General features: G+C 36.2%; 1 protein-coding gene across 8 annotated transcripts in view; it reads right to left on the reverse strand.

Moving 5' to 3' along the window:
* KDM6A (lysine demethylase 6A) overlaps positions 1 to 27,601 on the reverse strand; it is a 155,531-nt gene that overhangs the window by 113,264 nt on the left and 14,666 nt on the right. For all 8 annotated transcript variants that reach the window (XM_074147401.1, XM_074147315.1, XM_074147229.1 and 5 more), the window contains exon 3: positions 8,295 to 8,403. In XM_074147401.1, coding sequence (XP_074003502.1) covers positions 8,295 to 8,403 — 109 coding nt within the window. The remainder of the gene's footprint in view (positions 1 to 8,294; positions 8,404 to 27,601) is intronic.

Below are 27,601 nucleotides of genomic sequence, written 5' to 3' on the forward strand. Positions count from 1 at the left end.
GTACCAAAAATGCATGACAACGAATCATGGAGGCATCCCTTACACAAGAGCTAAATGTCCCTTTCCTCCTCATTAGACAACTAGAAACTGTTATTGATGCACAATTTCAACACTTAACAAGTGCTCAACTTCCAGTTAGTTAGTTACCTGTGAAAGTTTATTTCAGCCCCCTTTACATCTAGATTAAACATATGCTCCACAGGGACTCAAGCTCTGCTAAAAAGGATTGAAGTAACAGGCAGAAAAACAGAAAAAGGGGATTCAAGAGAGCAAACATTCATCCTGAGTTCTATAGTGTGGAAATAGAGTATCTCATCTAAAAAGAGTATGGAACTACAAGCAACTTCTCCCTTAATTTAAGTTTATAACTACAGGAAATGAGTGCAAACCCCTCAACTTACAAACTTTATTCTAGATTAAGAAGGAAAAAAGAGCAAGAGAATCTGCTAAGCAACAATAATTTTGCACAAGTCCCTATCTGGAACATAAGCTATACTTCACCAGTGTTATGATTCTAATTACAGGATTATATTCTCTGGTTTATTAAAAAGTGAAAAGAAAGTCACTTGGGTCATGCATGACATTAGTAGTATTAAACAAAACAAACATTCAAAAAAACCAAAAAACACCATCAAAAAAAACCCACAACACTAAATGCTGCAATGTCATTTGCACCTTTACTTTTCATCCAAGACTGGTCATTCCAAAGTGAGAAAACTTTTCTCAGAAAAAAAAAATTCTATGAACTACAGTCCCTCTTTCAGCATAGGGTCTACTCCCATTTTTACAGATGCAACTGAATTACTCCATTTCTGTTAAGATGTTTCTTTTTAAATGTAGTGAAATCAGTGCTTTGAAATCACTCAGGCACAGCAGAATTCTGCAGACAGTTTTCTGATTAGAAAATTGGTACTGAGCTTTTCCAATCTAGAAGGTTGCCACTAAAATTCTTAAACATATAGAATTTTTGGAGGCCACATACCTAGAAACTTCTTTTTTCAGCATGCAAACCACCCTGAGCATCTAGAAAATGCACATCTGCACTCAGAAAGAACAGAACTGAGTGTCAACAGTAGGACAATGTTTCTTGCTTCACCCTCAACTATATTCACAAACTGATCTAAAAAACCACAGAAAACTCTTAAAAGCACAAAGCTGAGAGACCACATTCACACATCTAAAACAATATTGGACAAGTGACTCAGGAATTTCTAAAAAAGGTGCTCACAGTTACCTATCTCCACCCTTCTGCCCAGTATTTCATTACTTACTGTATCAGTTTACACTCATCCTAGTAATATCTCTCTCCAAAACCTGGCAATTTACATTATTTGCCTAACAGGTAACCTTTATGATCAGACTCTTGAAAACCTTACAACCTTCTCAGTGGCAGACAAAGCATTTACCACCCTTCTCTGAATGGGAGGAGGGAAGTTGGCGGGTAGACTGGGGGAGTGGTGGTGGTGTATGCCCCAAAGGTATATGTAGCTTTTCAGATCGATCACCATCAGCTACATTGCTTGATGAGAACAAAAGAATGTTTACCTGAAAGAGCTCTGAAAAGAAAAACACCATCTTTCTATCCAAAGAATTAAAACTGTTGGATAGTAAGAAACCTCCTCAGCTCAGGCTCACTTTGGAATCTGTCTTTAAGCCTCTGCCACCTAGAGCAGAGCTGATCCTTGATGAGTTCACAGAACTACCAGAACTAGCCACTTTGCAGTATCTACAGTTACTTTAACACTGACAACCTTTATTATTTGCCCTTCGCCCCCTAAGAGTTTGATGACTTCTCTTACTACGACTAGGGTCAAGGGACATCTCAGAATCAGGAAAAGGATGATACTGGTTTCTTATTTGCCCCTGTTTAAGATTCCTTGATTTCACCCAGAGAATACAAAATAAATTTTGCATAATTGCCATATATGTGGTTTCAGGATGTTTTTTTTTTAAAATCTATTTAATTTCATAAGAAAATGGTAAAACTTTATAAAATACATAATTGTTTAAGTAATACGAGAGACAATCTCTTTTCATATCCATATCCCATAACCTAAACAAGTTAAGGTGAAAATAGGGAGCAAAACATCTAGACTGAGATCCACCTACCTGTCATTTTTAGCACATCAAATCAGAAATCTCGCAGTCACAGAAGGATGGCTTTTATGATCTGCTCTAACAAACTTACTTTATGACACCTAAAAATTTAAGAGGCCTTTGAAAGTGATGCAAATATGAAACAGTTTGAGTATTTTAGTGCTTGAGTAAGGAAAAAGTGAACTAGATACTGACACCATCTAGTGGCACTTTGCAAGGCTAAATGTGACTAACAGATTTTTGGCTTGCTAAAATTTAAAAAGTTAAGATCAAGCATTAATTTCATGACATACCCCTGAAAATAGAACTTTTAAACAATTCAAAGCTCCATAATCTTCTGTGTAAATCAATACTTGTTTTCTTAAATAGAAATTTTCAAACAAGCACTAACATTTCTTAGTGCCTATCTAATGCGAAATCGAAGAGTAAGATACAAAATTAGCTGAAGAACTGCATAAGGGAAGAAAAACCTTACCTCTTTCTATAGGAATTTCACACAATGGTTTGAACAACCTGAAAGTAAACTGCCCAAAATTTAACAACAGCATCCTGAAGATGAAATAAACAGCTCTAAATAGAAGCAACCCTTCTGCCTAGTAACTTCTGCCAGTTATTAACAAACAACAAAAAAATCTTAAACCTAAAAATCACACTCATTTGAAACACAGTCATCTCTTCCTCAACTCATTCAGACTGCTATGCTACTTAAAACACATTCCAGTTCTTCAGGTCTCATCAGTAAAAGACAGCCCAGCAGCAACCAGCACAATCCTATCTATGCTGGGAAGTCTTCGATTTTACAAGATGACTCCTACAAGTCTGTACCTCCACAGCGTAATTAAATGCTTCCTAATGACAATACTTTCCTTCCAAGTCCTAAAAGACTAAGACATTAACCACTACAGAGAAATTCTCTCCATAGCTGGAATAGTTAAGTACGAAAGAACACAAATACATTGTTGGATTTGGGAGTTGTTCTCGCAACCAAACAACTTTACACAAGAACAATCAAGAAGCGTTTAAATTTTAGGTTTAGGTTGTATCTTAATAAACGAGCACCTCGATAATCATTCTGTATCTTTTTTCAGTTTTGTTTTAAATTTTAACAATTGCTAAAAAATGCCCTTGGGCTATTAACACTACCTTATAAATTACTTACAATATTTTTATATTAGTGCTTTTGACAATGCAGCCATTATCTACAAACAAAATAAGTTTTATTAAAACTGTTCCGCCATAGTACATCAAAAATGTGATCACCACTTAAGTATTTACAGCAGTAAGAATCACTCTAGTGCAGTATTTATTGTGCTTTAGTAACTGTGATGTGAACAATTTTATGTTTTTCCCAAATCATTCATTAATTGCATTATCTACTTCTATGTCCAGGAATTTTTCTTAGAGAACAGCAATTCAAGTAGGCAATTGATAAAAGTATGTCTCCACTTGTGCAACTGTTAGCTGTCCTCCAAATCACAGGCTAGAACAGCCAATATATATGAGCCTTCTACAAAATAGATATAAAGATCCCTAAGAAAAACACAGATGATGTCAGAGTCCATGAGCTCATTAAAGAGCATTCAACTAGAACCCAAAACTTGAAGATCACTGCCTATACTGTACTCCTTACGGAAACTAGGGTCATGGAAAAAATATTAATGAAAAGACCTCCATCTACTGATGTAGCATCAGTTTGCTCCAATACTAGCAGTACAATAATTCTGGTAGAATCCCAGCTCTCCCAGGGAATGCAGTAAAAAACAAAGTTCACAGGTATATATATCATGGAGCCCTAGCTGGATTCACAATGTTGCCAGCATCCAAAAGCCTCCATGACAACTCATCAACCTCCTCTGGCAAGACCAGAGGCTGAGGTTTCACATTCTGGGGCAATTGCGTCACTTTTTTCTGCTAGGTTATTTTTCAGTTGGATCAGTTCCCCACACAGCTGCACGTTCAGCTGTGCCAGCACAAAGCAGAGAGCAGCAACAAGCAGACAGGGGTGGGGTGGGGGGGTGCCCCTAAAGACACACCCAGGGAACAACCAGTTTGGAAACCTCTGAAACAATCAAAACAGCTGGGGAATAGCTGCCTTGTTTAAAAAAAAAAAAAAAAAGGAGGAAGGCATCTGATTAGAGTTAAGAAAATGCTACTGAGGAAACAAAGTTTTTCACTGAGAGGAGCGAACATTCTCATTTTGGGAAATCCTAAAGCCAAATTCTGAGCAGTAATGATCAAGGTGACGAAAGCTGGGCACAGAAACCACCTTGAACACGCTCGCTAAACTGAACCAGTCTGCCTTGGCTATGATCATCTGAATACAAGTCAGTAGCTCACAGTATTCAAAATCTGCAAAAAGATTGAGACTTTCCCTAGGACCTTCTCCTAAGAGTAGAAGAGTGCAATTAACAAGACAACTCAATTTCACAGGTGCAGCTAACAACAGCAATCCAAACATACCAAATTTTGGGAAAACTACAAGCTGCAGACCAGCTTCAGATATTTTAAAGGCTAGGAAAAAACACTGTGATACTGTAGTCTAACCTCAGATATAATGCAGAGAAGAAAGAATCCAGTATTTTCTGATGTAAACTCACAACTTCTGTTGCAGACAACTACTTCGGTTTTATGAAAAAAAAAGCGCATATTAAATCTGGACTTCAGTGGCTACAAGCAACAGCGAACAACGCAATTCAAGAGAAATTACTACAACATTTAACAGGTTTCATTTAAAAATATAAATATCTATGCTAGATGTATTTAGACTGCAGCAAGGCATCAGTCATCAACTTTCTCCACATTCAAAGGTAGCCTGCCCCTAACTGATATTCCCTGCTTACATCCAGCAAGGGAAGTTTTTGCCTGGTTAGTTCCAGTAACAACATGCAGCAACCTGCCATGAATCTTTCTCAAAATCCCTCTTTTCTGGGATATGAGTCCTAATTCTTATAAAGAAATGACCTACAGTCTCTTTTATTAGCTTTATAAGAAGGTATTACCTACATGAAAATACTAACACAAAACAAATACACCCAACTGAATGACCCACATTTGTCAAGACATTTATGAAAAAACGAGACCGATCAAACCAGAAGAAACTATAGACATGAAACCTAACAGAACTGTATCAGCCAAGCATTGCTTCATCTTGGTCACTGGTTCGACATCCGCAATCAACTAACAATTCTGTTCTACTTCACACAAACTATATTGCAAATGCTTTTAAACAAAGAACACTATCACATTTGCCTTTAATACACGTGTATACCTCTATATATAATGTGGAAAGATGTGTCTTTATTAAAGATGTTTAATTTAATAAATAACAGGCTTCCAAGGAAAAAAAAGTTGTTCAGCATTAGTAATGCTACTATCTTGTGATATTTTATTAATTATATCCGATTTATTAAATGCATCAATTTCTCCACAACTTTGTCCAAGACTAACTTCAGACTAGACACATTTATAGTTCTGAAGATCATCCTGCTTCAGCATTTTGCAATTCTGGAACTTCAGCACTTAAAAATTGAATAAAATATACATTAGTGAGATTAAAACATTTCTGATCTCCCTTTACTTTTCAGTTCCCAGGCATTTAAATTTTAACTATAATTGCAATTAGAATGTATGATAATTAAAGCCATAGAATTTATAAAATGGCATAAAGTTTATTTTTATTTTAAATTTATTATTTAAACATACCAGCATTCTACTTCTTTCAAGTAACAGTTGTAAATTAATTATAGAACACTTATAACTTTTTGCATTGTGGATAATACTTTTATGGGTTTTGGCACTGGAGTTCAACAACTGTTGTGAACAAGAACATGTGTCCCTCACCTAATAAAAAAACCCTGTAACTTCCCTTTTCCTATCAATTAAAATTCCTCCAGTATTATTTTCACTACTACCCTATTTCTTTGAAAATACAGATATACATTTTTTTTTATACTTCATTACTAGAAGATTTTTCCACTTCTTGAGACTTATTTCATGATTGAGATGTGACTTTAAACAGGCATCTAAGAAAATACTAAGAACTTTAATTCAGGTTTTTAAGGCCTATATGTTTCTTCCCACAACGCTCTGCCAGTTCTGAAGAACTGCTATTTTCAACCATCATTTATATTTTTTATGCTTGTTCTTAAAACTATATACATAGTAAAAAGCAGACTCTCCATCAATAAACCACTCCTCTGATCCATAGCAACACCTAGTCCTGTCAGTCTTAACTGTTATCAACTCAACAGCAAAGTTCATACAGTTCAGCCCACACTCCTGCGCTGTCTTTACTAAGTAAAGTATATCCAATATGCCATACTGCATTCACGTCATACCAAGTTGCATTAGGCTAATCAGAAACAGCAGTGCAAGTTGTTTGCAGAGGGGGTGGCTGTGAATTTTCATAAACTAAAATGAAATAAAATAAAATATAAAATAAAAATAAACTAAAAAAAATAAACTAAAAAAAAACTAAAAAAAATAAACTAAAAAAATAAACTAAAAAAAATAAACTAAAAAAAATAAACTAAAAAAATAAACTAAAAAAATAAACTAAAAAAATAAACTAAAAAAAATAAACTAAATAAAAAAACTAAAAAAAAAACTAAAAAAAAAAAAACTAAAAAAAAAAACTAAAAAAAAACTGAAAAAAAACAAAAAAAAAACCTAAAAAAAACCACTAAAAAAAAACCCTAAAAAAAATAAGCTAAAAAAATAAAAACATAGGATCAGACTATTCTTCAGCAAATTCTATAGTCAGCATACTGCCATGTTCCGTTTAGGTTTTCCCATGTCTCTGGAATTGGAAATACCAGTGATTATATTAGACCAGTTGGATGGGGTGTAGGTACAAGTTGTGGGTACTAAGGTTCTGAAGCTCCCAATATATTCAACAGAAAGAGACAGATCCCTCGTCATCAAAGCCTTCTGAATTTACATACTGAATTTAGGTAACTGCAAATTCCTCCCTAGTAATATCAAATCTAAACATTGGTCACCTAAAAAACGAAGGCGAGGTAGGTTTCCAGGAACTCACACTATTTTATGTCAGACATAGTGAACAAGTGGACATATACACGCACTGTTATGAAGCAGTCCCCAGCTAGTCTGAATCACTAAGCAGTGCTTTTGAACTACTATCAGTCACAAGTCATTTCCCTGTTTCTACATCCTGAAGTAATTGTAAACCAGTATTTTTGTGTGTTTAGAAAAAGGGGTGGGATGGGAGTAGACATTTTTGGGCTGGAGGTGTTGTTTGTTTCCTTATACAAAGCCAAACAGAACTGCATTCATATTAAAACTAAAAAGTAACAATAAAAAAAAGTATTGTGAATCTGTTCTAATTAGCTAGGTAGAGTAAGATCCAAAAAAACTTCTACTCCTCCATACCTCCCACAGTCACTGGGAGGGAGGCAGCTATCAGACACTGGGCCTGACACCCAGCGTGACATGAAGCTGAAGATCTAGCCCTATGTCTCGGACAGCAAGACACCAGAGTATCTGAGTACCTTTGGGAATCCACACCACTACGAAAAAAGCCCTCTACTGACCCACAAGCAACAAAGCACAAGTGTACATAAGGTTCTATGTTCACTGGCTGCAATGACGGCAAAAAACATAAATTTCAAAATCTGATGAAGCAGAGACCTAAAAAAAGCCACCACCACCCCGCAAACCCCTACACTCATTCTTCCACTTGGTATTTAAAACAGAATTTGAAACACACTTTAAGAACAGATTTTTGTTTTTGGATTAATGCCTTCAGCCTAGCCTTACCTGGTGAGATTGTGGACATACATGAAAGTAGTAAGACAGGCTCTCGTCCTATGCACCTGTGTCTCCCACCCCCCATAGGAAACCTTCAGAGGCATGGGTTCAACTGCTTGTACAGTCATGTAAAAATGAATCAGAGAAATGAAGTAGGCACTGTGGTACTGCTGTATAAAGTGAAGAAACTTCATGTTCATACCCAAACCGCTGTTTTTTTTGGTTTGTTTTTTTTTCAATTTAAAAAAAAGAACAACTTGCCTTTGTGAAGACATCATCAGTCTTATTCTGTTATGGGCTTTTAAATTCAGCACAAACCGAGAAAACAGTGAGTTATCCAAATATTTTTCTTTCTATTGTGTCACTTACATCAAACGACAATCCCCCAATGACATTTAACAGAAGTAATTAAAAAAAAAAAACCTTACCTTTTGGATAATCTTCCAACAAGAGGTTGAAGTGACCTAACTGACAAAAGAAATCAGACTCGACCTTTCCTTCAGCTTTCAAAATTAGCGATTCATAGCAGCGAACAGCCTGGGAAAAAGAAATACAAGGTTTTCACAATTCTGTATTTAACTAAAGCAAATAATACATTTTCTGAGAAATAATAAAGTTTCTCGTTAGTCTACAAGGCAAGAAGTCTACAAACATTATAACATAGTTAACATTATTTTTCAAAGAATAAATGTAACATTTAAGACAGAAGAGATGTGGAAGGTCACTGATTCTAATACAAATTGACAGCAAATGAACAATAGTTTTCTCTGGTTTATTTGTGGACTCCAGAAACATTCAATTTTCCAAACACAAAACAAACCTCAAACATATATGACAATTTTTAATTTAAAAATCAATGAAATGCACAAGGATTGATTTTATTTATTCTTTCCAATCTGCAAGAAATAAACCTCTCTGATTTTATTCTCATTTCATTCTACCAGTTATTTCACTAGTTTTTGCTAAACTGAAGAATACACTACCTCAACCTGCTTGCTTAGGCAATTTATATTGTTTACGTTTATATACCTTAGCATCCATTTCCCAAGATCTGATTCTTTTCATATACCTCTATCATGTCATGAAATGCAGTTTACTACCTTCTACTCAACACAGTTACTGTAGACTAACTAAAGATAAATTTAAAAACGTAAATCCAATTAGAAAAGAGCTTTACTTTGGGAAAGGTTGCCCGAGAAGATTTTAAGCGGTACATATGATCAAAGCATGTTCTGTGCTGCAAACACACATTTATAATAAACTGAACTGATACCTTCTATTCACCATAATGGTCATGATCTTTAACCTATTATATTTTTACCTCACGATTCTATATACATTTTAGGAATAAATAAATAAAATCAGTTTCCCAACTTTTTTAACTTCTAGTTCCTTGATTTTGAACAAACTAGCCATTAAAATGAAGTAGCTGTAAAAGCTTAAATGGGAGGGAAGGTCCTTTGCACCAGCAGAAAATTTCACAGCTCTCAGAAGCTCGACAGACTTAGAACAAATTCTAATTCCAGCTGGTTAATCCATGATTTTCACCAACTCATGGTTCGTCTGTGTTTCAGATTTGGTTGCAATTATGAACTGCTTGATTTTAATATATTACAGTTATCAAAGACCTTAATACTTAATCCAAAATGACTAGTTAAGTAATTTTATTAAAACTGGAAATTCAAAAGTGGAAAAAAGATCAATCTATCCTGTAATACTGAAGTCCAAATACTAAATTAGTAGTCTTGCCCATATTTGTGATTTACTTTATGTACACTTGTAATTAAACATGGAAATGAGAAATGCCAACATAAAATGAGGAAATGTTAAAAAATAGTTAAAACACACATGTGGAGAATACAAATTACTGATCTAATCTCTGTTTTAATTTGCCACTTTTACCTTGGTGTGCTAGTTTCAAAATTATTTTTTTTAAATGGTAAGCCATAATAATATAGGCCTTGCTGTACTCAGTGGACACAAAGCCATGTATGCACCCAGATGAGTGGGTCTGTTTGTATCCCAAGCTTCAGATGTATTACACACACTTTCACTTACTTCCAAGTCCAGAACAGCCTTATTTTATGGCTGTTTCCAGAAACAAACTTCTAATGGATAAAAACAAAGCTATTCTGCTGCAAAACTGCAGCAAAATGGGTAACGCTTATATTAAATCTAATAGGTGTATGTATGGTATTAAAATGATTTAATAAAACCATTTAAATTACATATTTCAAACTGCAGTTATTTGGCCATATTCTGTAGATATTAAATTGAGACGTGTATTTACCACTACATTGAAAAACTGCTGCAGAATTTGTCATTCGTGCTGCAAGTTTTGCCTTAGCATACTGCACTGGGAGGACTGGAATTCTGTTGACGCCTAATCAAAGCTATTACTCCTTTCATTTTATTCCTACCACTATAAATGCCTGTTGGAGTCAGCCACCCCTCAATCAAAAGGATACGATCCCTAGAATGAGACACAAAGCACACAAGCTTGAAATGGGTTTCTTAAAATCACTATGTGTGTATGAACCGATTCTCTAACATTCAGGCTCATCAGTTGAGCATATTCCCACGTGCAAATGTTCTAACGCAGAATCTTGGGGTTTGTGCCTTGCTGCTTCTCCCCACTTTTCGGTCTCATCTCTTGATTTGTACAAATCGTTAATAATTCTTGATGGTGCCCCTAATGTTATTGTCACAGATTAATCTGCAGACAGACCTTCCATTTTCTGATTATATGCAATACTTGCTACAACTGCTGAAGAGAATATTCACACTATGACATTTTCTTAAATTAATATTTTGTCTTCTACAATTCAGTCACTGCTCAGAGCACATAGAAAACTGCTACCACAACAGGTAGCTTACAAAAACTGAGAGGAAGAGAGGGTAGGTAGGTAGAGAGGAAGCTAGGGTACTTTATTTCCTGAATTAGATGGCTGCAGGTATTTAAAGGGAACTTGATTTTAAAAACAAATGTAACACCATTTTTCTATACAGACGTTCAAGGAAATTATAAATCACATGCACTTAAGCAGCTAAGCATCCGAGGACCCTTAACATTTCCCCAGCCCCTTTTTATGTAAATCCTCATTAAAAGATGTATCACAAGTATCTAAAGCACTACGTATTTTAGGGATACAAAAAGCCGAACCCAAGTCTTGCACACAACTCAGATCAATTCTCAACAAGGCAGTTTTTCCCTTTGCCTTAGAATACACTTTGCAGACACCACTAAGCCATCTTACTAACACCAGCACTAGGCAAGGCGTAAGTACAGCACAGCTGCAAAACAGAACTTCCTCTTTAAGTAACAGTTAACCGTTAACTGTAAGTTAACTGTTACTGTAAGAGCATTTCAACTACACCATTAAGTACACCCTCTCAGTTATCTCAAACCTATTTGCAACATTATCAGAAAAACACTTAGATTTACACAAACTTAAATCATGAAGGTTGTTTCATGTGAATTTTTAAAATTCTTCTAGCACATTCTAACAAAATGAAACAGAAACTAAGAGCAAGCTTTACTTCCTTGGTGAGAACACCAAAGTCAACCTCTGAGTCTCTGCAGGGATGAGCAGACTGGTCAGTATGTGGCTCTTGCTCTTCCCAGTAGCCAGAGCAGATTCATCTAGACAAACTGTTTTATCCACCTTTGGTTTTGGTCATAAAACTTTTTTCCTTATCAAACCCCTCCACAAACATCTTTAGAAAGGAAGAGGTATTTTTCTCTATAGATAAGAATTTGTCTCTTAGTTGAATGAATAGACGCAAAGCATTTTGAAGAGGGAGGTCACAACTACATGTATCTGTACATGCTTTCTTTGAAGGAATAATCAAAAGATCTCATTTCAGTGGATCTGTAACTGTAAAGGCCATCTATGGAACCACTTGTGCAACCAATTTAAATCATCCTGAGACACTAAGAATTCTAAGCAAGTTAAAAACCCCTCAGGATTTTAAGTATTGTTATTTCTCCACATTGTATGGATTTTTAAGTGCACTCAATGGAGCCAGCCTTGAGAATTGCTAGTATTGACAAATTAACAAGAGAAAGACCCTGAAATGAAAAGGAAGATTGCTACAGAACATCTACACTTCCTTCCCTTTGTTCAAGGCTGCATGAAGATAAAAAGGAAACCTGAAAAATTTAGGAACTTGGCAAAATAATCACCCGCAGCTGTTTTGCAGTGGAAACAAATACAGGGATGGCTGCAAGGAAAAAAAAAAAAAGTGGTTTATATAAAAAATAAAAATTTTTTATTTTTAAAAAATTTGCTTCATTAAAAGCAAAATGAAGTAATACACCATTATCAACACTGCTGACGTGACAGTTACAACCCCTGCTTATGACATCATAGTTCATGACTGGTGGCAATCTGATTTCACAAATTCAACCACCAGTTTGTAGGATACATTTAAATACAATATAGTGAAGAGGGAAAAGGCTTAGTGTATTTGTCAACTGGGAAAAGGCTAGAGAAACATTCTTACACGTTCACAAAAGGAAAAAATAATTCCATCATCTTTAAAATGCACTAGCAAATACTTGTATGTTCGCTACTTATTATTCCAAAGGGAAAGGAACTGGAATATTTTTTTCCTCTTTCTTGTGAGAAGAATGTTTTCTCCCACCCACTCCCCTTCAAAGAACCCAAACCAAACAAAAACAACCCCATAAAATAAATGCTGTTTTTTGCTATTATTAACATGATTTCTTCTAATGAAGAAAAGACCCTAGATTTGGGAATATTACAAAAAAAAAAAATTCCAACAGATGAACCCAGAATTCTAAACATTGCATACAGAAGTCATTGATACACAGGTACAGCTCTACTTCATAAAGGAGAAGAAAGAATGATGTTATTTCTGCTCCAAGTAATATGAAGAAAACACTTTACCATTATCACTGCTTGCAATTATTTGTATTTTACAGCACAAATTCAAATTACTGTTAAACAACTATACTAAAAAGAAAAAAAAAAATCAATACAGCTTTTTTGAGTAGTTTATAAAGATGATGTAATGATGCCCTTTCTTGCTCTTGACAAGCATGATTGACTAAGATGAAAGTAACAGGACTAAATGGCCAAACATGATGAAAAGTTAATAATTAATTCTTCAATATATTGATATGAAAATGGAGGGCTGCACTGAGTCAGCAATTTTTTACTTAAAACGTAGAAAAAACATTGACAACCACAGAAAACCAAAAAAAACCCAGCAATATAAACTGTTAGCATAGCAACAGCTGGGCAGTCAAATGTACAGTGAAAGAAATTATTTGAATTTTACTGGCTAATAAATAAACCATTCAAGAAAAAGGTAGTATTTTAATGCAGACAGCATAGTGCAAAATGACAAATCTGACACTTCAGAATGTTCCTAGAACCTTAAAGTTCACAACAGAAAACGTTATTGTGTATGTAAGATAAGCCTTCTGTTAGGTCAGGGGGAACAAACAAACAGTTCCTGCTTCTTTTCTCTTGTTTCTCTAGAAAGCAGCAACCTGAATGGATAGGCTTTGCGAGCAGGTAGTGAGAACTAGAAGCACGAAAAAAAAACTCCACGTGAAAAAAATTTGGAGAGACACCAGCGGATCCTTCATAAATGAAATACATACTACACTACTGCTTAGAAATGAAGTGTTGATTAGCTCTTAAGGGATATTTTCCCCTTCTGGAAAAGAAAGTAAAGTAATTATGTAGACAGTGCTGGACACTGAAGTGATGGTCACGCTATCTACTACCACTCAGACTGAGGAGTATCTACAGACCACAAAAGCAGAAGTTAATGTATGTGCTGGGTTCAAACTCCCCACCCCAGTACCAAAAGAAGATGTTCTGAAAGGCTTCTCTTCCATACCTTTCTCCACGCCGCAATTCACCAAAATGAATACGTAATTTTCTAATAACAGTGACAACAGCTACCATCCTGAGAACCTGATTCAGTTCTAGCTCCTGCTCTGCAAGAACGGAAGTGTGAACAAGGCTCCTTTCAGCTAAGCAAGGAGAAAAAAAAAGTCTAGCCTGGATTCTTCAGAAGTGAAATTCTTTCCCCCCCATCAATGACTGGCTGGATAAACACCACCTCCTGGGCTGTAGACGACTCAAGAGAACACCAAAGAACACCTCACTTACTTCTGCAGAGAAAAGCATAAAATTCATATTCGATTGACGATAACCTATATTAATTCAGCAGATGCTCCACTGAAGGCTCTCATATTATGCATGGATGGCACAATACTCTTCTCTTACTTTCTTGCTCAGTATCAATTCCCACTACAGCTTTCAAAGCTTCTTTATATGCTCTCTCTCTCTGTGAAGCTCATACTGTATTACATAAAATTTCTCTCTCAACACAAGTTTACTCTCCTCATATTTCAAGTATGGACTATATTATAAAAAAAGACTCCATAAGAGTGTTAAAATTACAGGGTGCTGGACACAAACATGCTCATTCCCCAAAAGACTTAGGCCTCAAGAAGGAAAAACATGACCCGGGCTTTTTGGTAACTTTGTCCTTGCAAAATTCTACGGCATACTGGAATGTCAGGGAGTTACTCTAATCTGCTAAATTCATCAAAAGTCCTTATCGGAGACAATAAGTAGTATAGAAAAATGGAAACCAATCCTCCTCATGCGTTTCTCAATAAATGAATCATCAATTTTGGCCAATTTGTTTTCCCATGATTACCGCTTCATGAAACAGGACACGAATAAACAGTGCAAGCAATAAAGAAGAAAAGCACTTGCACATATTATGCATAGTTTGATGATAACAATTAAGATTAACTTTCTTTAAAAACCACTACTGTGGTCTAGGATTTATCTACCATAGGCATCATTTGAAAAAAATATTTGTTACATCTTCAGTATAACCTGCAAGTAGAAGAGAGGAGATGAAGCAGCAAACAGTAGAAGTAAGGCTAAGGTTGCAAAGTTTACAGGTGAAAATTAACACAAAAACTAATTGAAAGGTAAACAGCACAAATCAAAAATGTTCCAGAGACTGGAGTGAAAGCAGCACACTACCACCATAAGAAACAAAGAGTAAAATAAAATAAAATTTTAAAAAAATAACAGTTTAGAAACCTGACGCAGAGAATTAGTATCATCAAAACAAAAGCTAGTCAGATGGAGAATAGGATACACCAGTAACCTAGAATTAGGTCTTCCTCAAGCCAATTATCACTGAAAAATGAGGTATAATACTTCATAAAAAGCACAGAACTACAGAACAGAATACAAAATAGAATATCTGTTAATCAATGATAAATGGAGAAAAGTGAAGTTTCAGTGTAGGGGGAAAAGAAAAACAACTTGCCACCACTAAATCAAGAACGCATCAACTATAAGACATTCTTTACAAGTGTTTTCTGTCGGACAGATGTAAACTCAATAGCGTAGGCTTCTCAAAGAAAAACATAGGAAACTTAGTGGTGTTCAACCGTGTCCATAACCAATTGCATTTTGATGAAAAATTTTTTGAATGGAGCTAATGTAGTGAATAACTCTGCATTAATTCCGAGATCACCTTTAGGATGCAGCACCCCTCCCTCTTACTTCTTTTAAATACAGTAAGATATACTTACAAATATAGCTGCATATGTATGTACAAACTTACATTATACAGAAAATTACAACAAATTATAAACTATCAGCAAACCAAATGCTCTCTATTCTGTCTCTGAAAACATTTCATAATCTGGAGACTCAGGAGATTAGGACAAATTTTGTATAGAATTTCATTATTCCAAATCCTGCATAGGTTGTTTTGGGTTTTTTTAAACTTTCTTCTTTTAAATAGCAGCAGATTTTTCATTGGCAGTTGAAATGGCTGATTCTTATCTGAGAATAATAGGAACGCTTTTCGTTGTTTTTACCATAATAATTCTATTTCAAGTAGAATTGCAGCACCTTATTTTAGCAATTGTTCTAGAGCTAATGAATAGTTCACCACACTAAAAAGTTAAGACTACTAAATCTGATTTTATTCTAACGATTCTTAACTGTACCAACATAGAACATCACAATTGAGGTGTAAGCACGTCATACTTCAGAACATTTAGACAGTTAAGTTTGATAAGATTATATTTTTTGAAAATGTTAAGCCAGTTGTATCTAGGAGGCTACAGATTTTAGTAAGACGTCATACATCAAATAAATTGTTGTTTTCGATTTCATTGAGAAAATATCTTTGGAAATACAATTAAAATCAACACAAAGAAAGACACACACACAAAGAAAGACCAATGAAAGCCAGAGTCTGCTTTAGTAGCTGTCTGGTTTACCTGAGAAAAAAACCCCAAAGTTGAAATCTGAATAACTGTTATTTATGCAAACTGTTATTTATGCAAAGATCTCCTGAACTGGACACAAGTCTTTGGAAATGTAACACTGACTATCAGCTACCAAGCATAAATGTAACAATGAAGCAATGAATAAAGGAGCTTGGAAAAGGATTAAACAGAGAACAATGCACATACATATACATAAGAAAATGTCTACAAAGACTGACACAACAAATATCTACCTGTGAAAATACTTTGCTTCAGAATAAACAGAACGATTTTCTGTATTGTTGTTTGAATACAAGGTGATATAGAAGAGCATCTATTATAAAATATTAAAAACTACCACCAATTGCTCTGCTCTGCTAAATGTGCACGGTCTAAAATTCAGTTCCAAAAGGGTTCAAGCACTAGAGGTGGCCCGGTTTTCAGAAATAAATATTGTTTGTAGCTTAGTCCAAAAATATAAGGAAAAGAAGACTTATTTTAGAAGAACAGAGATGAAAATGGGTCAGAAGCTGTTTACGAAGAAAGTGTAAAAAATAAAACGCTAATAGGGTGGGAAGCATGGAGTTTTCAGCACCACAGGAGACATAAAACTGGTAAAGGTACATTAAGACACAAAGGATAAAAACCCCACATCTAAATGGAAAGAACCTGGTTTCAAATACTGAAATACCGCTATTTCAAAGAATCTCAGAATGCTGGTACTTCTAAAGCTGGCATAGCCAGAATACCAGGAAGGGTGCCCCACAACGCTTTTTCATCACTTCACCAAAATCTCACATACAGGTACCTCTCCACATATGATGTTCCTTTTTCTGCTGTCATTCATACATAATCCTCTTGTGGCTGCATGATTATGCTTAGACAATGGGGATGCCGCTCACATATAAAAGTGAGCAACACTGGAACATAACCAAATGTGCATGAAAACGAGCTTGCATAGAAAAATGTTTTTGAGAAGCACTTTATGTCCAGTAACACCTTGAAAAGTGCTACAATAATTCCCATCAAGAGCTGTAAATCTTCTCTGCTAATGCCTGCAAACACCCAGCCTTATCCCTCAGCTTTCCCACCCATCTCATGTGGCAGTCTAAAAGAAAAAAATTGCAATGAGGAAATAAGAACAACACAGTTCTCTGGATACATTCACAGAATTAATGGTCAGTACCACTTCTGAATGGAAGAGCTGGTGTGTACCTCATTCCAGGAAAGCAATAATATCTACTTGTGCTATGTAGCAATAACGGGGTGTGTGTGTGCGTGTGTGTACATTCATATAGATTTCAGAACTGGTATTGATGCACTGCAAAGTGCAAGTCCAAATTATTTTAGCTACTAGTGTGTATTTGCATCATAATATGCACTAAACACCAAGTAAATTGACAATATACTCAAATATTGCTCAGGAACTTGCCAACGGAATCTTCTGATAAGTAAAACTTCGTACCGAATTTTCACAGGCAACACATCCTGAAGAATCCCATAGCTGCAGGGTAAATAGCCATGCAGGCTGTCACCACAGACTGTTTTCATTAACATTGCCCTGGAGGTGGACAGAAGACGTCCTTCTTGAATAATGTTTCCTAAGCCCTATCAAATTTGACGTCTGATATAGAAATGGACATTAACAAATACTAAGCAGAAATGCATGCATGTACCAAGCTTAATGACAACTCTGCATGTATCTCCATGCATTTTCAGGGATACTACTGAACTAGAAAACAGAGCCTGCTTCAAAAGACACAGCTCCTAGTAAGTACAGCAGGTCAGAAAGCAATTTTATTATTGGGGAGGGGATGTCCAAAAAATTCACCAAAAAAAACATTAAAACCATCTAATACGGACAATCATCTAGGATATGAAAGACCAGGATTCAAGGTTTTGCCTAACTTGAAACAAAGATTTAAATTTGAGTTGTCCATACTCACACCAAGTGCCTTAAATATGAGATTCCAGAGTCAACCTCACTTTTAAGCCAAAACTCACCACGACGATTCACAGCAGGATAGAGGCAGAATGACAGAGACTAAGCTTCCACCTATATGCAGAGAACTCTGTTCCACCTATCCTTTCCCCATCCACAACTACAGCGTAACTCTGTGTAGACAAGGTGGATTTTGTGATTTAAAACAAATAAACAACTGAATAAAGAGGAACGCAATCCATAAGAGGAAGGTACTGAGGTGTTTGTGGCCACACCACTGTACGTCTTGGTTGGACCCTAATCAACATAGCCTTAATAATGCGTTCTTCTCAATTCCATCATGCTGCTATTCCTTCCAACAGAAGGATTTGCAAATACTCTTTTCTACCATGCCCAGTCGGAAAAGGGACAATATCCCCTTCTGTTGGGCCTAACTTTCAGTTACCCCATACTCTAACTGCACAGTACTCCAACGCTTGTGGACAAGAAGCCATCAATTCAAACGATTAATATAAGAGTGCTCAGTAACAAGGACTTGCTAAAACCAGTCAAACCTAATTCCTTAATATGTAACTCTAATTTAACAAAAAAAAAAATTAATAACAGTTGTGATAGATTTCAATTTTAACAGCACAGGTTAAAAACTGTGAAGTAACTGAAAATATGAAAATAACATCCTCATCTTCAAACCATGATTAACTATAGAATTTTATGAGTTTATCATAAAACCGCCTCAAAAATGAGTCACTACACTTCAGAAAAAGCAGTACACATCCCCAACATACCTATTTCCAAAGGCCAAGCCTCTAAACCAGCTAAACATCTCAGATTAAAAAAAAAAAAAAAAAAAAAAGCAGCTTATACACAATTCACTACCTTTATATCGTTGACTATATTTGCCAGTCCCAAACTTCACAGAAAATAGCTAATGGCCCTCTTATTTCTTAAAAATGTCTATTTGTAGACTAGAAATTAAAAACTGCAAAATATAAGTGTAATTCCACTGTATGGAACCCAAATCTTTAACCCAGCATTGATCTTGTGTTGCACTCATTTCAGAGCGACTACATCAGTATCTCTAAGTGCTGAAACCACTGCTTGCCTCTCAGAACCAGAGAGAAAATTTAAGTGTCTTTAAACAACCAAACTGTTAGAAAGCATTTTATAAATCCACTCAGGTGCAATCTCTATCACCAGAGATTGGAAATGGGACAAAGTATCCCAAAAGAACAGATGTGCAGTACAGCATTTAACATCAGGAAGTTCAAAGGCTATCCACACCATTCATAAACCAGCACGTGTATGCCATTCATACACCAAATACCTTTGAAGGCCTCCTTACGATAGATTACCGTAAGGTTTATATTTAAAATGAAATAATGATAGAAATAACTGAATTACATACATTTCAGACATTTGTTGAGAAGCTTTTATTTTTTATTAAAATGCTGCATTCCACAGGATTCACTCCACAGAAAACGAGGTGTTCTGCTAAGTGAAGTGTCTGACTCTTCAACTGAAGCCGTAATAACTCAAGCCTTTAGGTGAAGGATCAATTCCTACATTGTTTACAGTAGCAGACATTATCGATATCAAGTATACACTAATGCAAAACCTTAGAAGGAACTTGAGCAGTTTTACAGGCAATATAGTTTCCAAAATGTAACCGACTTGAGACTACAAAAATCCACTGACAAATCCACTGACACAGTGACCAGGGCATAAACTCACTCAGAACCTGTTCACTCAGATACTTCCTGAACACTAAAAAGTTGACTGTCTTCCATTTTTTTTTAATTTTATTCTTTTTTAAGCTTTTGGATGAATGGGGCATACCCATGTCTTCCACTTCACTGTTACTAACATAATCTATCTTTTGATCTATCTTTGTTTAAAGGTTAAATTCGCCTTCAAAGCAGCTCTGCTCTCACCTCTGAAGGACTCAATGGCCTGATCATAAAAGATCTTTACATTGCCGGAATACACCGGTGTGAACTGCAGTCAACAAGAACATTTCTCAATGCAAGAAAAGCTTATTTCCACAGAAGACTGCATTTTTTCAAGTACTGGTCCCAAAGAGTGGAACTATCATTGACAGAAAAGGTATGTGGAAAGGTGCACACACTTTTACACTCACCTTCATTAATATACATAAAACCCCCACCACACACTGTAGAAAACAATATGTCACCACAAACAAGCAATTCCCCTAGAGAGGAAACACGGAAAACAGCAAAACAAAAATCTATGAACCAAGCATGAGAGTCAGACACTGAATAAAGTTCTAAATAACACATTGGGCACAACCGCAGCAGCAGCAGCAAATAAAAGCTCAGACAGAATAAAAGCACAAGCAAGAGGGAACACACAAGTGAGAGATGAAACTTTCATCAAGGGGGAATGGCAGAGAAGGGAAGCAGGCAGATCACAGTTTACTCAAGCCCAGAATGACAGCACCCTCTTCACTACGTTATCATTCCATCCATCCAGCAGCACAACAGCCTTCCCATTATTACTCACCCAATACATAGCATCTCCACATAATCATCATTTCAATCATGCCAGTCACTCAGAGAACAAGTGATTAGCCCTCTGCAGGGAATGTTTGGGGAGGATGAAAAAATACAAAGGTGAGAGACTTTAAGAACATTTGAAAATGCATCGAATTTAAATTAAAGACATTTTCAAGTAATCATAAAAGGCAAAGGGTAGCATGCAAGTCAGTCCCAAATGTCAATCTTTTTAATCTCTTTATTTTAATGTGTTAACTGTAGTACAAAAGGTTCATTTTTCATAGCTTTCTGCAGTCACAGTTTTATTTATATCCAAAAAAAAAAGTAAAACCCATCATTCTGGACAGCCTGTGGCCTGTCCTGTGCAAGCAACAAGAGGTATGTAAGCTTTATGCTTAAGCTCGAAAACGTTTATAATGTACACGTGCAAGAGAGATTACTTAAGTTGTTTTTAGGCCACAGATGGAAAACTGGCATTGCATGAGGCACATGTGGCTTACAGGGAAAAACTCCTTAACTAGAGAGGTCTGTGCTGCTGTTCAGTGCATGGGAAGGCCGCAACTGCTTTCAACTTCTTGGCCAATTAGCACCTAACAGTTACGGGAGAAGCAGCTCCCTCAGCCTGCGCAGCACAGTCAGGGCCAGGCGGCGCTGACTGGGGAAGGGCACAGCAGACATGGGGGCTTCCTCTCTTATCTGTTGTTTCTTCCTCTCCGCATGCTGAGCAAGTGGAAGAACTCCGTAAGCGGAGTCTTTGACAGCTGAAGAGAGGAAGGCCCAGCCCTGAAGAAAAAGTAGAACCAGGAGGTATGCTAGTAAGCCAAGGAGATGACAAGGAGTCCTAGAATCAGAGCAGAGACAGGGGAAAGCACATTTGATGTATGTGCTACAAGCCGTAGGCATAAAATTTAAATTTTTTGTTAGCCTATTTGCAGGCTAGTAGGACAAACCACACCGACCTGATTCTTAATTTAGGCAAAGAAGAAAAAAAATACAGTATACTGAAAATATATTTGAAACTTTTTTTGCTGTGAGTTAACTTGAAAAAACGGAAGTCTTTGTGGAAGATTAAAATCAAGTTTGCAGCTCTTGCTAATTTTAATTCCCTGCCTCTCCAGATACAAAGACTTGGCTGCTAACTTTATGCAATCCCTCTCACACCCAGGCAGACTAAAAGGAGCAGAATCTCAACTCCATTCTCCTTACACCACAGAAGGTGCAGCAGGCATAAATAAATTTCTCAAAATTTATTCCTTCTCTATAATAATGGAATAAGATTTGAGATGCTGGATCACAGTTTCCTGCACTTGTTTTGTGTACAGTTCAACATGCTTTCTTTTTTCCTGTGAGTCAGACCAAGCTCTACCTAAAATCCATTTTCACAGGTATTTAATAGTGTCCAAGCACCACAAAATTCAACGTAAAAGGTGAACTGCTGTAATATTAAGTATACTTATTGGTAGTAGCCTATCATGATAGCCATAATTTGCAGTGATAAAATATTAGCCTTTGGACTGAATTTACAGTATTATTTTAGGTCTATCAACTATAAATGAGGTGAGGACATTCGAACTTGAAAACACACCCATCAGCATGCCACAGATGGATTTTTCAAAGGCAATCTAGGAGCATTGTAGCAGTAAAACATTATACAACCATATAAGATCCTGAACTTCGCAACAAGCTTATTAAAACTACTAAAACCCCTCAAGTACATTAATTATTGAATTATGAGGCAACAAACCAAGATGAATATATGTTGCCAACATAAGGCAGATGAAAAAAATCACACACGATTCTGGAGGTCAACAGAGGATAAATTTCCAACAAAGATAAAATAAGATGCCCATGATAAGTCAGACAATAGTCAGTCTATTGCAGCATCCTGTCTTCATATTTACTTCAACAGCACATGTATGAAATAGCAATAATAAAAGGTTAGAACAGGTTTTACATGAACTCACATTCTTGAAAAAACAGAAAAAGAAAAATGCTAGATATTATAATATTTTTTCTTATACTTTCCCAGACTGCAGCAATTTAAGTTCAGGAGCTTCCTGGGCACAGGTGGTACTGCTGTTCTTAACAGCTCTTGATGGATTTTCCTTCCACTAATTCACCCAATCACTTTTTAAAACTATTTCCGTTCATTTAACATTAACAATATTCATCAGCGAGCAGTTCCACAGATTAACTGCAAGGAACCATCTTCCATTTATTCTGAATTTGCTTCCTGGTAGTTTCAGTTGATGCTACCAAGCTCTTATAGTATTAGAGACAGTATCTGTTCTAAAAGCAGAAATATTTATACCTTCTCAGCAGATTCGATCTATAACATTCTATACAATTTTCCTGTGTTCAGAAAAAATAAATAAATTTAGAAGAGAACTGCAGGGGTAAGAGGAAAGACAAAGAGCCTCTCTTGCAAAAGGAATTCAAAACAGCTCAAATTATTCAGCTTAGCAAATCAAAAGCTACTATGACTATTTTGTACAAGCACCAACAGGACAAACATCAGGGAAAGAGAAAAGCTATTTCAGTCTAACAACAATGTAGACAAACAAATGTGTATAAGTTTAGACTGAAAATTTTAAAAGGATTTGAAGAATCAGAAAATTAGGATGTTGCATAGCACTAAATGGAAGCAGTAGAGGCAAAAGGACACTTTTAAGTACTCTTTTTTTTTATCACTTTTAAGATGGTGATTTTCATAAATGTAATGACATTACATGTATCTATGTATCTGTGACATAACTGCCTGCAACGTGAAGGGATAGGCTTCAAAAACAGCTGGAAACTCTTGTGTAAACCAATGTATTCTTTTGTGTTCACTCTAAAAGACTCTGCACAGAATTTCTGTAAGCAATTTCTATCTGAATGCAACAGAACCAATACCAATTACTTACTATAGAGAGCTAAATTGTGAAACAAAGGGCTGTGCCCTTGAGGCACTTCTGAATAAAAGTATTCGGGAAAGCTTGGGTAAAAGATTGAACTAACTTCTTAGGATTTTGAACTATCGCAACCCTACTGTCCAGACAGGAGGCAAACACATTGTCTGTAAGTTCAGAGTATAACTACAGACCCCAAACCCACAGACAATACTTGAAATCTCACCAGCTTCAACAACATAAATGCAAGATTCGGTACTTGGATTCTCTCTAGAGAATCTCAATTTTAAATTTTAATTAATGAAGGAATGCAATTTTTTAGCAGATATATTTATTAAGAAACAAACATACCTATTATGGTCTTTCAGATTACATTTTGGCTTTAATTTCAGCATTACTCTAACAAGACAAGTACTAACACTGTAAGTATGTCAGTATCACCTAACATAACAACTGAATCTTCCCATCCTCATACAAACGAGCTTTCCTGTACACAAGGGTAACTGCTTTTCAGAACTTGCTTGTGAAATTATTTTCTCCTAAATTGGAATAAAAGTTTTAGTTTAGCAACTCCCCAGAAAAGAAAAATGAAAGAGTAAAAATATTCACAAAAATCCACATAGCCCTCACCAAATACCAACCAAAATGAGACAGGATATCACTTTCTAAATAAATTTCAATGTCTCATGCCCAACATGCATTGCCACACATAGCATAGTGCCAAAAGAATGAACAGCGCTCTGACCTCAAGAGCTATCAATAATATGCTACAATAAAAACAGGCATTCAGGAATCAAGGCGCTTACATTAGAAAGGTATTTTAAAAGCTTTATAATGCTAAGCTATCATCTCACGTTCTCCAAAAGCAGTATGTTCCAAGCAATTGTTCACAATTATTTTTTTTCCAAAGATGTTCCCCCCACCCACAGTCAAACGGGTAGAAGCATGCAATTTGCTTCCTGCTGCATCATTTATCTAGTTGGTAGGCATCTAACTCAGTCTTACTCTTTTTGCCAAAACCACTTATAAACAGCCACTGTCACCTACTATTTTGAATTGCTCTTTGTTCTTATAAAGCCAATGAATACCAATTTTACTCTCCAAAACTGAAATGTTACCAACAAGATCAGAAGGAAATAACAAAAGAAGAAACAGATCCAGCAAAATGCAGCATTACAGTTGGATTCTGCTGTCATTTGTGTTCAGGACTTAAGAATCAAGTAACTAACTTAGTACCCATTTTCATCAACCCAAGTCTAAATCTGGCATGGTATTTTAAAATTTGATATGTGCTATTTTCAGTATTGATACCCTAATGCTACTACTTGCTTTCACTATGAAAAAGCTATCATTGCCTAAAGCGATAGCTGTATGACTATAGTGAAAGCTACAAATAGCTAAATCTCTATCACTATTTTTGTACAGTTCATCTGAAAATGTAATATACCTTTTAAACAGAAACTGTAGTTCTAGGTTGGTGAAAAAGGTTTTCAGAGTGACACGCTAAGCATAAAAATACTAAGTGAAAAGACCTTTGTCAATAAAATTTAACACGTAGTTTGTTAGCAAGTGGAATCTTGCGTTAGGCCTTCCATAAGGCTTGGGGCAATTAAATAATGTCCTGAAAACAGGAAATACATGTAACCACAGTTCTGTCCACAAAGATCTGGCAACAGTCACTGGGAAGCAGCTGTTAGTACTCTAGCTGCATCAGGGATAGCTGTACTCTACAGTCAAGGTATTAAGTAGAAAAAGTATGAATTGTTATGTTGGTAGTGATGCAATGCAGAAAGTTTTTCCCTTGAGAAACATCATAAGCTTGATTGCTAACATGATCAAATGAAAGAACACCTCTGTGCCTCAAGAAAACCACTATGATTTATTTAGCACTGCCTTGTACAGGCAGGAGGAAGACTCAGGGACACCTAAGCCACTACGACCATCAGCAGTTGCACAAGACAAGCATGACATGCAAATCTCAAAGTTGGTGTAGAGAGGTAGATCATCAGGTATGGGAATAAAACAAGTTTAGAGGGAAAAAAAAAAAAAAAAAAAAAAAGAAAAAGCTGAGTCTTCCTGGAAAGCAGCCTAAGAACCGAGCCATATGAATGCCACAGTCAGCTCTACTTCTGTTGCAGACAGTGGCAAATGAACACATGCACATTACACAACTGAAAAGAGGGAGTGTCACACATGGAAGTCAGAGTTAAAATTATGTCCATAGGCACAACAATTTCATTTCCTGGTTTTAAAAGTCTTGCTAGACCAGTCTGGAAGGACACAAGATTATCACAGAACAAAGTTCAGTGCATAAACCAAAATTTTATGCTGTTAACACTGAATTTACTGGGGAGCGGAAGGACAAAAGAAATAATCCTCTCATACCACAACCATCTGAGTAGTTGTATTCCAGGGGGCCTTCATATGGCAAACCTGTCAGCACATAAAGGACACTGTGCGATTCTCAAGTATCCTTCCCTCCTCCTGAAAACTCTGCTATAGATTAAAAGGACTTACAGGCTCGGCATTCAAAGCTCTCCCAGAAAGTTAGGCTTGTATCTCATTCATTTCCAGGACTCATTTAAAATCACTAGCACTCACCTACTCCATGACCTCATGTGCCAGATGCAACTAACCGGTCAGTTTGTATCTGACAGAGGTTTGCAGGTGAGGCAAACATCACATACTGCTCTGCTACAACAGGAGGTTTGCAATTTAGTGACGCCTCAAGACCAAAAAACGGTGCCACTCTAAGGTGTACTAAAGTTTAGCATTGCAATCCCTTCCCGTCCTGTGATCTCCTTTCCTCACCTACTATAATAGCCAAGTGAAAGCAAAACCTTTCCTATTTCAGAAACTTATATTTAGAGTGCACAATTAATGCGTACATTTATGTCCCAAATATGGGCTACTATCCAGAATCCTCCTTTCCTGGTCATAGTTTTAAAAATGTGAGAGAAGATAAGCATGTAACTTCCTGATTTAATTATGTGGCCCAAGCTATATGCTACCTCCAACCCCGCTGCATACCTGGACGGTGTTTAGACACCTCCAGAAACACTATTTGGCTACTTACACTTTGCTGTGTTAGAAATCTTCCCGCTACTCACAGACCACTGTTATCCACCTGCCCCTTCTTCCCTCCTCCCATTCCAATCACACACTTTTTGTTATTTTTCATTCCAGAAAGTAGATATAAAACTACTTCCAAGGCCAACACCTGTTACATATGGCAAAGTCTCACAGGACAGTTAAATTCAGCTCACTGGAGACAGTTCTGGGTAATTGTATCTACAAAGTTTTCGTGGTGGTTCAGATATATTCTTATAGGGTTTGAGAGCTCAACATTTCATTCACTGAGAACACAGACATAACACTAGTCCAAAACTCAAGGCTTTTACATACTAATTGCATAAAAGTAGATGATACTAAATTAAAGGTATTGCCCCACAGATAATGCAGGCTACATGCATAGAAATAAAACACTAAATACTTTCATAATAGCATCCAAGAGAAAATTATTGAGGATCATTCAAAACTATATGTGTACATTAAGAAGTGCTATTACCACAACTGATTAGGTTCTCTTTGCATATTTATGCATTTATTAGTTAAAAAACATAGTAACAGACTTAAGGAAACGTTGAGAATTTAATTAGTATTACTGAAAATAAACACTGTTTTAAACTAATTTTTCTAAAATTAATGACTATGTGTCTCTTCCTCATCCACATCCTTTCACATCACTACATGCAAACTTATGACCAACACCTCACACATCATGACACTTACGTGACAGGAGGCTAGGTGAATGCAGAATGTAAGATAAGCAGAGCTAAAAATGTTGGGGGGGAGGGAAGGGAACGAGATGGTGAGGGACATATAAAAAAAAAACCAACCACCTGTTAATTCGCTGGAGAGGTTAGGAGGCCAAAATTACATCAGCAATGGAGCTTTAAGCTTTAACTTTTTCAAACCAGTGAAAGAAAAGATAACTTACACAGATCTACAGCTTCATACAGACATAGAAGTACAACTTCATAAGAACTTTTCTTTCGGCAATAGAAACTTCACCCCTCATCTCAGCTCAATCTCC

Source organism: Numenius arquata, chromosome 1, assembly GCF_964106895.1.
Source record: "Numenius arquata chromosome 1, bNumArq3.hap1.1, whole genome shotgun sequence".
In the NCBI taxonomy this organism is placed as follows: domain Eukaryota; kingdom Metazoa; phylum Chordata; class Aves; order Charadriiformes; family Scolopacidae; genus Numenius; species Numenius arquata.